General features: G+C 49.0%; 1 protein-coding gene across 1 annotated transcript in view; it reads right to left on the bottom strand.

The window, feature by feature from the left end:
* Window positions 1-15446, bottom strand: part of cplane1 (ciliogenesis and planar polarity effector 1) — a 35519-nt gene that overhangs the window by 13457 nt on the left and 6616 nt on the right. Inside the window, 16 exon segments of the mRNA XM_029654845.2 lie at window positions 294-352; window positions 455-704; window positions 778-932; window positions 2581-3574; window positions 3748-4084; window positions 4324-4435; window positions 4571-4723; window positions 4851-4960; window positions 5049-5190; window positions 8010-8174; window positions 13718-13935; window positions 14072-14211; window positions 14344-14575; window positions 14672-14839; window positions 15040-15204; window positions 15283-15363. Coding sequence (XP_029510705.2) covers window positions 294-352; window positions 455-704; window positions 778-932; window positions 2581-3574; window positions 3748-4084; window positions 4324-4435; window positions 4571-4723; window positions 4851-4960; window positions 5049-5190; window positions 8010-8174; window positions 13718-13935; window positions 14072-14211; window positions 14344-14575; window positions 14672-14839; window positions 15040-15204; window positions 15283-15363 — 3481 coding nt within the window.

Raw genomic sequence — 15446 nt, 5'->3', positions numbered from 1 at the left:
ATAAACATGATGTGAAATGACTTTTCCAAAGAGACATAAAACAAGCCCTCTAGTAACTGGCTGCTGCTTTGGTTACAATCCACAGTGTCGGTCACGTAGAAATAGAATGAATAGAATCCATTTCTATGGTCTGTCATACCAAACTGTAGCTTCTGTTTACTATCACCACGGTAACAGTAGCCTACCAACTCACCTCGACCAACCAGCCACGGTTTGGCTCTGGAGTCAAATAGTAAATGAGAACAACAACAAAGAAATCACTTTTCCCTATGTTTCCCACACCCAGAACTCACTGAGAGCTGACAATGTCCTCTTCCCTCTCTGAGCACCGTAGATCTGCCAGCGTTAATGCCTGGGGAGAAGAAAGGATAGACAAACTTAGTGACCAGGTGCCAACCAAACACTTCATCTAGCAACATAGAGGAACGCTCATGGTGTGATTGGCAGTGCCCACCTGGCCTGGTGGGCTCAGTGTTGGACGGAGGCTCTTGATGTGGACAGAGATGTTGAGGATGGCGAGAGAGGCTGACGACCTCAAGGCCTCGTCAGCATTGCTTTCCTCTCCTTTTTCAGCAGAAAGGTCACACTTGTTGTCTGGGAAGTCTGCCACCCCACTCTCAGGGTTTAAGTTCACTCCCACAGGGTCAGAAAGCTGTGAGGTCTCTTGGGATGTCACTCGTTCCACCCCCTCAGTCTGTGAGCCACTGTAGAACAGAAATATATTAAGATTCTCTCTGAGCCATGAGAAAACGATAAAACACTCATACACACACTCACTAGGACAGTTCGCAGTGTTGGGGATCCTGGTCTGGCAGAGTAATGGGTGTGCCAGCTGATGCAGGGTAACCTGTATCCACACTGCTCTCCCTCTCCAGCTTCCAGCCCACCTCAGGCTGCAACACTGGAGCCACTGTCCACTGCCTCTCTGGAACCTGGGGGTGGAGGGGAGAAAGGAGAGAGTGTTTACGGACATATTCAATCTCTCCCTATCCCAGTCTGCTGTCCCCACATGCTTCAAGACGGCCAGCATTGTTCCTGTTCCCAAGAAAGCTAGACCCAATTCAATTTGCTTACCGTCCCAATAGATCAAAAGACGATGCAATCGCCGTCACTCTGCACACTGCCCTATCCCATCTGGCCAAGAGGAATAACTATGCTGTTCATCGACTATAGCTCAGCATTCAACACCATAGTACCCTCCAAGCTCATCATTAAGCTCAAGGCCCTTGGTCTGAACCCCGCATTGTGCAACTGGTTCCTGAACTTCCTGACGGCCACCCCCAGGTGGTGAAGGTAGGAAACATCCCCTCCACTCCGCTGATCCTCAACACTGGGGCTCCACAAGGGTGCATGCTCAGTCCACTCCTTTACTCCCTGTTCACCCATGACTGCGTGGCCAAGCATGCCTCCAACTCAATCATTAAGTTTGCAGATGACACAACAGTAGTAGGCTTAATTACCAACGATGACGAGACAGCATACAGGGAGGAGGTGAGGGAGTGTGGTGCCTGGAAAACAACCTCCCACTCAAAGTCAACAAAACAAAGGAGATGATCGTGGACTTCAGGAAACAGTAGATGGTGCACCCTCCTATCCACATCGGGACTGCAGTGGAGAAGGTGGAAAGCTTCAAGTTCCTTGGCGTACACATCACTGACAAACTGAAATGGACCACCCACACAGACAGTGTAGTGAAGAAGGTGCAACAGAGCCTCTTCAACCTCACGAGGCTAAAGAAATTTGTCTTTACACCTAAAACCCTCACAAACTTTTACAGATGCACAATTGAGAGCATCCTGTCGGGCTGTATCACCGCCTGGTACGGTAACTGCACCGCCCGCAACCGCAAGGCTCTCCAGAGGGTGGTGTGGTCTGCACAACGCATTACCGGGGGCAAACCACCTGCCCTCCAGGACACCTACAGCACCCGATGTCACAGGAAGGCCAAAAAGATCATCAAGGACAACAACCACCTGAGCCACTGCCTGTTCACCCCGCTACCATCCAGAAGGCGAGGTCAGTACAGGTGCATCAAAGCTGGGACCGAGAGAAATGAAAAACAGCTTCTATCTCAAGGCCATCGGACTGTTAAACAGCCATCACTAGCACATTAGAGGCTGCTGACTATAGGCATAGACTAGGAATCACTGGCCACTTTAAGGAATGGAACACTAGTCACTTAATGTTTACATATCTGGCATTACAAATGTCTTATGTATATAGTGTATTCTATACTATTCTACTGTATCTTAGTACGTTCCGCTCTGATATCGCTCGTCCATATATGTATACAGTCTTAATTCATTCCTACTTACATTTGTGTGTATATGTTGTGTACTTTATTAGATATTACTGCACTGTCTGAGCTAGAAGCACAAGCATTTCGCTACACCCGCAATAACATCTCCTAATCACGTGTATGTGACCAATAACATTTGATTTGAGATAATGAGAAGAAAGGAAACCTGTCAGAGAATTCTGGTCTATGCCAAGTCTGGTGGTTCTCATCACTCATGGCACACAGCCCACACACATCTTATATCTGGTTAATAAACAGTTCATAGAACACTATGTACTCACCTGTAAGTTTGCGCTGTAGTGGTCCATGCCTAGCAGGGCGGCGGTGTACCTGTGCTCCAACATGCTGAGGGCCGTGAGCACCGCAGGAGCCGAGGCTTTGACCCGAATAACCACCCCACCTCCAGCTACCTCTCCTCCGCCCGCCTCCCTCTCCTTCATCCGGCTGGGTTGTCCCAACAACACCCTCTTATCAGCCCAGCGCACCATCCACTCCAACAGCCTGCCCAGCCCTGGGAACTGGGCCTCCAGCTTGGGCTCCAGCTCCTGCTGCAGTTCTACAGCCTCCACGGAGCACAGGGGCCCGAACGCCCAGCCCTCCGATGGTTGCTCCCAGGGAACAGAACTCTGACCGGGGCTCGACTTCGAGCCAAGGCGGCTTCTTTGAGGTGCGGGTTCTGGAGCTGGGCTGGCTGACCTGGCCTGCAGACTGAAGCCAAACAACCCCTGCTGCCTGCCAGTCCTGAGCCCAGGAAGGGACAGGACACTGACAGACATGCTGGGTCTGGGTGTAGGGGGCTCACTGTGGAGAAACAAAGGGGTGGTAACGAGTACTGGTTTGTAGCAGTGTCCTGCTCTGAACACGGGGGCGTCACTGCCCCCCTGCCTCCTGGTCGCTTGGCGCCCATCTCTCTGGCGGCGGCGGAGCGTGGTGAGGACATCGAAGGTGAGGGAGTGCAGCTCCCTCTCTCTCAGCTGGCTACAGAAGCCCTTCAGCAGGGGAGGGTCACAGCCTGCGTCTGGGTCAGGAACGTCCTTCTCCAACACGTAGCTGAGGAAGAGCTCCAGGAAACGCAGGTACTCTGCATCCTCCAGCTCAAACTCCCAGGTCCCCACCACGGGCAGGGTCAGAGAGGGGCTGTCCTCCCCCACAGCAGGGTCCTGGGCTGGGCCCGTGCAGCTCTGGTCTTCCTCCTGGGTGCTCCCACCCTCAACTACTTCTACTTGACTTCCAGGCTTGTCTGCTCGGTCCTGCACCCTCACTCTCTTGCTGATGCTGAAAACAAAAATAGTTTACACCACAAATTCCGCCAAAGAGAAACTTTTGTCCAATCAACTTGCCTGACGTTGCCACAATGGCCATAAAAGGACAAGGTTTCAAAGTAATGATTGATTTCTTAACAAATAGTTCTGACAGATACAAATTTCATCAAGAATGCCTGAGTCTACCTGTGAGGAGGCTTGCTGTGCAGGTCAGGAGAGAGAGCCACGGAATTCTCGGCCGTGTCTCCATCGCTGTACACCAGGGGGCGCCCACAGTCCGTCAGGGTGCTGTTACTCAGACTGGCCCCCAGGGAGAATCTCTCCAGCAGGGCTACAGCCCCCTGCCCTCCTCCCCCCCTGTCCTGCTCCTCCTCCCTCTCCCATAGGTAGAGCTCCAGGGGAGCCAGGTGCCTGGCCAGACGCTTCAGGTCCTTCCTCCTCTGTCTGAGCCGCTCCTGCACCAGAATCATCATCACCTCCTCTCCCTCCTCCTCATCCCTCTTCTCACCGTTCTGTCCTGAGGCTGGAAGAGAGAAAGAGAAGGTCAAGGAGCGAATGAAGATTAGTAAGAAACATTAGCCTTACCTTACGCCAAGACAGTGGGTTTGATTCCCGGGACCACCTGGACGTAAAACGTATGAACACATGACTAAGTCAGTTTTGATAAAAGTGTCTACTAAATGACATGTATTATTTTTGACTCTCTTTACGTTCTGCTGGGCAGAAAGGTGAAGAGCAATGACATTAATAGATAGTAGTTACCTGGGACAGTGCAGTGCCTCAGTCTCCGCAGGAGTGAGTTGTACTTCTCTCTCAGAGGGACCCTGACTGACTCCTCCTCCTCAGGGAAGGCCTGCACCAGAGTCTCTGCCACCTGGAGGAAGACAACAGACTGGGGTAAGAGACGTGATTCCACTCTACTTTATACCTCTCCTGTGTGGGACGCGGAAAAACACAATGAACCGCATAGGAATGCCTGTGAATGAGGTGACTGCCGGCTCAGGTTTACCAGGGGTACAGGGGGTAGTTCAGAGACCAAGCTGAGGAGGGTGTCCTGGAGGATCTCCTCAGCATTGAGGAATCGGGAGAAGGGAAGGAAACGACAGGCCCAGTGGAGAGCCTCCTCGCAGGCTGCGGTCACCTCGCTGTCATCTGCTGGGACCTACAGGATGAAATACACACATAAACAAGTTGTTAACAGATCATTGATTACAGAGGATCTCACACACACGCACACACACTGAAGAAGATATACCAAGCAACACAGGAAAAAGGCCTTTGTGTGGTACCTGGGGATCTCTCCCATGGTTCCTTGCAGCCTGATACTTCCTGCAAGACATTGAGAGCTGGTCTCTGACATTCAGCATCCAACACAGGCCACACAGCTCCCTGAAGCAGACTAGAGGGAAAAGGCTCGGAATTAGGCCATGCTTCAATGGATGAATGTAGTTCAATGGTGTGACAAACAGTCAAAAAAAGTATCTTACTGATAGTTTGTATAGTGACAGAGTCCATGGTTCCGTCCCCACTGGGTCCCAGTCTGAAGAATCCACTGCGGGTCACAAACTTCATCAGAGCCTCTGGGAAGGCCTTGGTCACACACTGCTGCTGGGAGTACTTCTGACGGATCTAAAGACCGACCACCAAGTTAGTCCCCACGAGACTCAGCATAACACTCCAAATCATTTCACTCAAAGAGATAGTCACATTCATACAATCTATTCTATAAAACAGGATAGGAGGGGAGGTTAGAGGGTGTGGGGACAGAGGGCTGGAGACAGGGGTAAGAACAGGATAGGAGGGGAGGTTAGAGGGTGTGGGGACAGAGGGCTGGAGACAGGGGTAAGAACAGGATAGGAGGGGAGGTTAGAGGGTGTGGGGACAGAGGGCTGGAAACAGGGGTAAGAACAGGATAGGAGGGAGGTTAGAGGGTGTGGGGACAGAGGGCTGGAGACAGGGGTAAGAACAGGATAGGAGGGGAGGTTAGAGGGTGTGGGGACAGAGGGCTGGAGACAGGGGTAAGAACAGGATAGGAGGGGAGGTTAGAGGGTGTGGGGACAGAGGGCTGGAGACAGGGGTAAGAACAGGATAGGAGGGGAGGTTAGAGGGTGTGGGGACAGAGGGCTGGAGACAGGGGTAAGAACAGGATAGGAGGGGAGGTTAGAGGGTGTGGGGACAGAGGGCTGGAGACAGGGGTAAGAACAGGATAGGAGGGGAGGTTAGAGGGTGTGGGGACAGAGGGCTGGAGACAGGGGTAAGAACAGAATAGGAGGGGAGGTTAGAGGGTGTGGGGACAGAGGGCTGGAGACAGGGGTAAGAACAGGATAGGAGGGGAGGTTAGAGGGTGTGGGGACAGAGGGCTGGAGACAGGGGTAAGAACAGAATAGGAGGGGAGGTTAGAGGGTGTGGGGACAGAGGGCTGGAGACAGGGGTAAGAACAGGATAGGAGGGGAGGTTAGAGGGTGTGGGGACAGAGGGCTGGAGACAGGGGTAAGAACAGAATAGGAGGGGAGGTTAGAGGGTGTGGGGACAGAGGGCTGGAGACAGGGGTAAGAACAGAATAGGAGGGGGTTAGAGGTGTGGGGACAGAGGGCTGGAGACAGGGGTAAGAACAGGATAGGAGGGGAGGTTAGAGGGTGTGGGGACAGAGGGCTGGAGACAGGGGTAAGAACAGAATAGGAGGGGAGGTTAGAGGGTGTGGGGACAGAGGGCTGGAGACAGGGGTAAGAACAGGATAGGAGGGGAGGTTAGAGGGTGTGGGGACAGAGGGCTGGAGACAGGGGTAAGAACAGGATAGGAGGGGAGGTTAGAGGGTGTGGGGACAGAGGGCTGGAGACAGGGGTAAGAACAGGATAGGAGGGGGTTAGAGGGTGTGGGGATAGAGGGCTGGAGACAGGGGGTAAGAACAGGATAGGAGGGGAGGTTAGAGGGTGTGGGGACAGAGGGCTGGAGACAGGGGTAAGAACAGGATAGGAGGGAGGTTAGAGGGTGTGGGGACAGAGGGCTGGAGACAGGGGTAAGAACAGAATAGGAGGGGGTTAGAGGGTGTGGGGACAGAGGGCTGGAGACAGGGGTAAGAACAGAATAGGAGGGGAGGTTAGAGGTTGTGGGGACAGAGGGCTGGAGACAGGGGTAAGAACAGAATAGGAGGGGGTTAGAGGGTGTGGGGACAGAGGGCTGGAGACAGGGGTAAGAACAGGATAGGAGGGGAGGTTAGAGGGTGTGGGGACAGAGGGCTGGAGACAGGGGTAAGAACAGAATAGGAGGGAGGTTAGAGGGTGTGGGGACAGAGGGCTGGAGACAGGGGTAAGAACAGGATAGGAGGGGAGGTTAGAGGGTGTGGGGACAGAGGGCTGGAGACAGGGGTAAGAACAGGATAGGAGGGGAGGTTAGAGGGTGTGGGGACAGAGGGCTGGAGACAGGGGTAAGAACAGAATAGGAGGGGGTTAGAGGGTGTGGGGACAGAGGGCTGGAGACAGGGGTAAGAACAGGATAGGAGGGGAGGTTAGAGGGTGTGGGGACAGAGGGCTGGAGACAGGGGTAAGAACAGAATAGGAGGGGAGGTTAGAGGGTGTGGGGACAGAGGGCTGGAGACAGGGGTAAGAACAGGATAGGAGGGGAGGTTAGAGGGTGTGGGGACAGAGGGCTGGAGACAGGGGTAAGAACAGAATAGGAGGGGGTTAGAGGGTGTGGGGACAGAGGGCTGGAGACAGGGGTAAGAACAGGATAGGAGGGGAGGTTAGAGGGTGTGGGGACAGAGGGCTGGAGACAGGGGTAAGAACAGGATAGGAGGGAGGTTAGAGGGTGTGGGGACAGAGGGCTGGAGACAGGGGTAAGAACAGGATAGGAGGGGGTTAGAGGGTGTGGGGACAGAGGGCTGAAGACAGGGTAAGAACAGGATAGGAGGGGGTTAGAGGGTGTGGGGACAGAGGGCTGGAGACAGGGGTAAGAACAGGATAGGAGGGGAGGTTAGAGGGTGTGGGGAAAGAGGGCTGGAGACAGGGGTAAGACCAGGATTGGAGGGGGTTAGAGGGTGCGGGGGACAGAGGGCTGGAGACAGGGGTAAGAACAGGATAGCAGGGGGAAGAGGGCTGGAGACAGGGGTAAGAACAGGATGGCAGGGGGAAGAGGGCTGGAGACAGGGGTAAGAACAGGATGGCAGGGGGAAGAGGGCTGGAGACGGGGGGAAGAGGGCTGGAGACAGGGGTAAGAACAGGATGGCAGGGGGAAGAGGGCTGGAGACAGGGGTAAGAGGGCTGGAGACAGGGGTAAGAACAGGATGGCAGGGGGGAAGAGGGCTGGAGACAGGGGTAAGAACAGGATGGCAGGGGGGAAGAGGGCTGGAGACAGGGGTAAGAACAGGATGGCAGGGGGAAGAGGGCTGGAAACAGGGGTAAGAACAGGATAGGAGGGTTCAGTACCTTGTGTAGGAGAAATGGAGGAAATACCTTGTCTAGGCGATGTCGGGAGCGTCGCAGGTGGCTGATGTACCACTGGGCAGCTGGACGGGAGCAGCGGGCAGACCTCAGGAGCAGCAGCACCCTCTGGAGGACCCCTGACACCCTGTGACGGGACGCCCCCTCCAACAGCTGCCCAAATCCCCCTGACGGATCCTAAGTAACAATGACATAAATCAGACTCTCGGGGGACAATCAAGGTGGAACAACATGCTTGTGGAACGGAATTGCAGAATCTAAGGACAAGGTGAGGGAAATGATCTCTGAGTAATTGAAGACCACAGGAAGATTAGGTGGAGCGCGCACACAGGACTGGAAAACCCACCACTGGCCCAGGTGACAGGCCCAGGCTGATGTTGGTCAAGTTCCCGAGGTTCAAGGACAAGGTAGCTGTTCTGGAAAGAGCCAAGAACTTGAGAGAAACGTACATCTTCCTCAATGAGGACTATCCTGAAGCTGTTCCCCAGAAGAGGAAAGAACTGATCCCAGCCATGAAAGCTGCCAGAGTGTGTGGGGACATTGCTTACATCTGCTATGACGGGCTCATTGTTCACCCTCCCTCCCACAAGCCTGGAGGGGATGAGAGAGCCAAACCTATGGGTTCATAGCTTCAACCACACAGCACACACATGCACACAAATTGATAAATGGACTGCTGAATGTAATGATTATTTTTGTTTGCTCTTTTCAGTATTATGTCTACCTCTGATAAGCTACCCAGAAAAGGGCTGAAAATAGCCCATATTATATATGCAGCATCAGAAAGGTTCATGAAATCAATAACTTGCTAACATCAGAGAACACTCATATATTAGCCATTTGAGACTCATTTAGATAATTCCTTTGATGATACAGCAGTAGGAATACAAGGATATAACATATATAGAAGAGAGAAATGCTTATGGTGGAGGTGTTTCTGTGTGTATATATATATATATATATATATATTCAGAGCCATATCCCTGTAATTCTTAGAGAAGATCTTATGTCAAGTGTTATTGAAGTGTTGTGGATGCAGGTTCACTTGGCCCATCTAAAGCCTTTTCTTTAGGGGTGTTGCTATCAGCCACCAAGTGCTAACAATCAGTTTCTAAACAATATGTGTGAAATCCTTGATAGAGTATGTGATGTAAACAGAGAGGTCTACTTTCTTGGGGACCTGAATATTGACTGGTTTTCATCAAGCTGTCCGCTCAAGAGAAGGCTTCTTACTGTAACCGGTGCCTGTAATCTGGTTCAGGTTATTAATAAACCTACCAGGGTGTTTACAAACATACCGGAACAAGATCATCCACATGTATCGATCACATTTTTACTAATGCTGTAGAACTTTGTCCTAAAGCTGTATCCGTACCCATTGGATGCAGTGATCACAATATAGTGGCTATATCCAGGAAAGCCAAAGTTCCAACAGCTGGGCCTATAATAGTGTATGAGAGATCATACAAAAGATTTATCTGTGACTCATGTGGATGACATTAAAAATATTTGTTGGTCTGATGTGATTAATGAGGAGCATCAAGACGCTGCACTTGATGCATTTATGAAATTGCTTCTTCCAATTATTGATAAACACGCACCTGTTAAGAAACTGACTGTTAGAAGTGTTAAGGCTCCATGGATGGATGAGGAATTGACTGTATGGTTGAAAGAGATGGGGCAAAAGGAGTGGCTAATAAGTCTGGCTGCACATCTAACTGGTTGACTTACTGCAAATTGAAAAATTGATGTGATTAACCTCAACAAAAAGAAGAAGAAACTGTATTATGAAGTCAAGATCAATGATATAAAGAACGATGGAAAAAACCTTTGGAGTACTTTTAAATGAAATTATGGGCAGAAAGACAAATTCAATTGTCTTTCATCGAATCAGTTGGCTTATTCATTACAAAAACATTTGATGTTGCCAATTATTGTAATGATTATTTCATTGGCAAAGTGGGCAAACTTAGGCAAGAAATGCCAACAATGAACAGTGAGCAATTGTATTCATGCATAAAAAAAATAAAAAATAAAAAAATATATATATATACAGTGCCTTGCGAAAGTATTCGGCCCCCTTGAACTTTGCGACCTTTTGCCACATTTCAGGCTTCAAACATAAAGATATAAAACTGTATTTTTTTGTGAAGAATCAACAACAAGTGGGACACAATCATGAAGTGGAACGACATTTATTGGATATTTCAAACTTTTTTAACAAATCAAAAACTGAAAAATTGGTTGTGCAAAATTATTCAGCCCCTTTACTTTCAGTGCAGCAAACTCTCTCCAGAAGTTCAGTGAGGATCTCTGAATGATCCAATGTTGACCTAAATGACTAATGATGATAAATACAATCCACCTGTGTGTAATCAAGTTTCCGTATAAATGCACCTGCACTGTGATAGTCTCAGAGGTCCGTTAAAAGCGCAGAGAGCATCATGAAGAACAAGGAACACACTAGGCAGGTCCGAGATACTGTTGTGAAGAAGTTTAAAGCCGGATTTGGATACAAAAAGATTTCCCAAGCTTTAAACATCCCAAGGAGCACTGTGCAAGCGATAATATTGAAATTGAAGGAGTATCAGACCACTGCAAATCTACTAAGACCTGGCCGTCCCTCTAAACTTTCAGCTCATACAAGGAGAAGACTGATCAGAGATGCAGCCAAGAGGCCCATGATCACTCTGGATGAACTGCAGAGATCTACAGCTGAGGTGGGAGACTCTGTCCATAGGACAACAATCAGTCGTATATTGCACAAATCTGGCCTTTATGGAAGAGTGGCAAGAAGAAAGCCATTTCTTAAAGATATCCATAAAAAGTGTTGTTTAAAGTTTGCCACAAGCCACCTGGGAGACACACCAAACATGTGGAAGAAGGTGCTCTGGTCAGATGAAACCAAAATTGAACTTTTTGGCAACAATGCAAAACGTTATGTTTGGCGTAAAAGCAACACAGCTCATCACCCTGAACACACCATCCCCACTGTCAAACATGGTGGTGGCAGCATCATGGTTTGTGCCTGCTTTTCTTCAGCAGGGACAGGGAAGATGGTTCAAATTGATGGGAAGATGGATGGAGCCAGATACAGGACCATTCTGGAAGAAAACCTGATGGAGTCTGCAAAAGACCTGAGACTGGGACGGAGATTTGTCTTCCAACAAGACAATGATCCAAAACATAAAGCAAAATCTACAATGGAATGGTTCAAAAATAAACATATCCAGGTGTTAGAATGGCCAAGTCAAAGTCCAGACCTGAATCCAATCGAGAATCTGTGGAAAGAACTGAAAACTGCTGTTCACAAATGCTCTCCATCCAACCTCACTGAGCTCGAGCTGTTTTGCAAGGAGGAATGGGAAAAACTTTCAGTCTCTCGATGTGCAAAACTGATAGAGACATACCCCAAGCGACTTACAGCTGTAATCGCAGCAAAGTGGCGCTACAAAGTATTAACTTAAGGGGGCTGAATAATTTTGCACGCCCAATTTTTCAGTTTTTGATTTGTTAAAAAAGTTCGAAATATCCAATAAATGTCGTTCCACTTCATGATTGTGTCCCACTTGTTGTTGATTCATCACAAAAAAATACAGTTTTATATCTTTATGTTTGAAGCCTGAAATGTGGCAAAAGGTCGCAAAGTTCAAGGGGGCCGAATACTTTCGCAAGGCACTGTATATTGAAAGAAAAGTATTGGAAGCTTGAATTTTGTAAAGTTAGTAGGAGAGGTGGTTTTTTGTTGTTATCGATCAATAATGACAAACCTCCTGGCATTGACAACTTAGATGGAAAGCTACTGAGAATGATAGCTGACTCTATCTGTCATATTTTTCATCTGAGCCTAGAGGAGTCTGTCCTCAGGCCTGGAGGGAAGACAAAGTAATTCCGCTACCCAAGAGTGGTAAAGCGACCTTTACTGGTTCTAACAGCAGACCTATAGGCTTGCTGCCAGCTCTTAGCAAACTGTTGGAAAGAATTGTGTTTGACCAAATACAATGCTATTTCTCTGTAAACAAATTAAACAGACTTTTGGCCTACTTATAGAGAAGGGCACTCAACACGTACTGCACTGACACAAATGACTGATGATTGGTTGAAAGAAATTAAGAAGAAGACTGTGGGAGCTGTACTGTTAGATTTCAGTGCAGCCTTTGATATTATTGACCATAACCTGTTGTTGAAAAAACTTGTGTTAGGACTTTTCAACCTCAGCTCTGAATCCACGATATGGCAATCTATCTAATAGAAGTCAAAGGGTCTTATTTAATGGAAGCTCCTCTAATGTCAAACATGTAAAGTGTGGTGTACCGCAGGGCAGCTCTCTAGGCCCTCTACTAATTTTCTATTTTTACCAATGACCTGCCACTGGCATTAAACAAAGCATGTGTGTCCATGTATGCTGATGATTCAATCATGTATGCATCAGCAACCACAGCAAATAAAGTCACTGAAACCCTTAACAAAGAGTTGCAGTCTGTTTTGGAATGGGTGGCCAGTAATAAACTGGTCCTAAACATCTCTAACACTAAGAGCATTGTATTTGGTACAAATCATTCCCTAAGTTCTAGACCTCAGCTGAATCTGGTAATGAATGGTGTGGCTGTTGAACAAGTTGAGGAGACTAAATTACTTGGTGTTACCTTAGATTGTAAACTGTCATGGTCAAAACATAGATTCAATGGTTGTAAAGATGGGGAGAGGCCTGTCCGTAATAAAGAGATGCTCTGCTTTTTTGACACCACACTCCACAAAGCAAGTCCTGCAGGCTCTAGTTTTGTCTAATCTTAATTATTGTCCAGTTGTGTGGTCCAGTGCTGCAAGGAAAGACCTAGTTAGCTGCAGCTGGCCCAGAACAGAGCGGCACGTTTTGCTCTTAATTGTAATCAGAGGGCTGATATAAATACTATACATGCAAGTCTCTCTTGGCTAAGAGTTGAGGAGAGACTGACTGCATCACTTATTTTTATAAGAAACATTAATGTGTTAAATCCCAAGTTGTTTGCATATTTACATTTACATTTAAGTCATTTAGCAGACGCTCTTATCCAGAGCGACTTACAAATTAGTCAACTTACACACAGCTCTGACACACAGACTTATTCCACCAGACATCTATTCACAGTCCCCAAATCCAAAACAAATTCAACAACGTACAGTATTAAATAGAGCCCTTATTGCATGGAACATCCTTCCATCTCATGTTTCTCAAATAAACAGCCAACCTGGTTTCAAAAAACAGATAAAGCAACACCTCACAGCACCTCTCCCTATTTGACCTAGATAGTTTGTGTGTATGAATGTATGTATGTAGTTCTGTCCTTGAGCTGTTCTTGTGTAATGATGTTCTGTACTATGTCATTCTGTATTGTTTCATGTTTTGTGTGGTCCCCAGGAAGAGTAGCTGCTGCTTTTGCAACAGCTAAATGGGGATCCTAATAACATACCAAATATATAGATAGAATAACACCTAACGGTTCCATTTCTAGATATTTCTATATTTTAAGTTTGGAATAGTGGTGGAACATTGTCTCAGTCCCCCTCCCTTCAAATTGGGTGTGGTTGTACTCCAGGGTTCTCCCCAAAGAATGTAAGAGAGGCACAGGAAATGGCAGTTAACATCTCTGAGTCCAAAGGCTCTGGGCATCCCCCCCGGCCTTACTCAGCAGCACCATCTTGTTACAACTTTCCCGGGGAAACGCTGTGCTCTGTAGTACCTGTGTGTTGGGTGCAGGCTGGGGGCAGTAGAGTGGCGGCGCAGGCAGGTACAGGCCCATAGGCACCAGAGCAGGAAGGCAGGAGGACAGGTCTTTGGCTGAGTCCAGTAGAGCCCCCAGGGGCTGAGACAACACATCTACCCCAGCCATGACTGATGCCTTCAGGATCTCCTGCACGGAACCCTGCAACAACTCCATGTCCTCACCTTCCAGAGAGTCTGAAAGAGAGAGAGAGATGAGAATGATAAAGGAGAGGAAAATAGAAAAGTGCATATGAGCGATTGAGATGGAGATGTGGAGGCAAACTGTACTGTAGAATGGAGTAGCAGAGGTCCACCGTCAGGCACAACACACCTGTGAAGCTCTTGTAGTTCTCCTCGTCTCCTTGGGTCTCCTCTGAACTGGCCTTCCTGCCCAGTAGAGACTCCAGCTGACCTTGAAAGAGGCTCACAGGCTCAAGGGCTGCTGGGAGATGTAGTTCTCGCCACCTGAGCCTGAGGTGGCAACAGACAACCATCAGAAACTCACAAAAGCTCATTGACTTAATCATCACAATCCACATACACGTCTCAGTGGTGAATTGATGAGCTGGCAGCTCTAACACGTACAGACAAACACACACTGACCCGGTGAAGTCGCAGTGCTCTGTGGAGTAGGTGGTGTAGGCCAGGCCCAGGGAGACTGCAGTCTTCCAGTCCCCCAGACGATGAGCCAGCCAGGTGGCCTCCGGCAACAGCCCCCCCTGTAGCAGCAGGTCCAGGGCATAGCCCACCGTCCACACCTCTGACAGCTGCTGACCCCGCACCGCCCCCGCCACACCCTCCTGACACAGGGGCACCAGGCGCCCTACACCTGGGGCTGGAGAGAGTGGACACACAGACATAGGAATAAACACACTGTCCTGTATGGACCAATAATGTGTGTGTGTATGTGTTTTGATGGAGAAGTTTTTACCATGGGGGAGGTGTAAGGGAGGCGGTACATCCACACTGTGAGGGGGCAGGATGAGAAGGGGCTGGTTGGTGAAATATGAGGCCATGAACCTTCCCAGAGTCTGAACTACAGCACAGGCTGCCTCCCTGTGGACCTCTCCAGGCAGCCAGGAGCCAGGAAGAGCCTCCTCTACAACCAACAGATAAATAATGTCAATGTCAACAAGCAACAATACATGACTTTTAAAACTGATACAGATACAGTCTCTTGCCATGACATTGAGCCAATTTTTATGAGTTTTGCACTTTAGTGCGATGTAAAGCCAAATGTATAATTTTTGGGGGGTAATCTCTTCCAATGAACCTGGATTGACCAAAATCCATACACACCAGCGTTGTGGGCACTATCGTCCCCATGTGGTCCAGCCTGATGGAGTAGCAGACGGGCCATGTGGTCCCCCAGCCCCTGGGCCTCTTTCAGACGGTACTGGAACAGCAGTCCATACAGCAGGGACAGCAACAGACGTGTCTCCAAGAACGCACTCCGAGGCCCATCTGGGGAACAGGAGGTGACACCTTTAGATTCAAACTGTCCCCCAAAACCACACATATCAACTAAACTATCATTCTCACCTCTCTCTCTCTCTGCCCACAGCTCAGCTCTCCAAGTCTGAGCACTCTCTGAGTAGGAACCAAACAGGAAGTGCTGTTCCCCTGGGGACCCAAAAGAAGGTTGCACATTTGAGTCATCACTTATATACAGTACCACTTCAATGTACAGAAACCAGACAACCACC

The sequence above is a fragment of the Oncorhynchus nerka genome, linkage group LG4 (assembly GCF_034236695.1).
Source record: "Oncorhynchus nerka isolate Pitt River linkage group LG4, Oner_Uvic_2.0, whole genome shotgun sequence".
Classification (NCBI taxonomy): domain Eukaryota; kingdom Metazoa; phylum Chordata; class Actinopteri; order Salmoniformes; family Salmonidae; genus Oncorhynchus; species Oncorhynchus nerka.
Note: the sequence above shows the minus strand (reverse complement) of the source record. Positions and strands in the feature narration are given on the sequence as shown.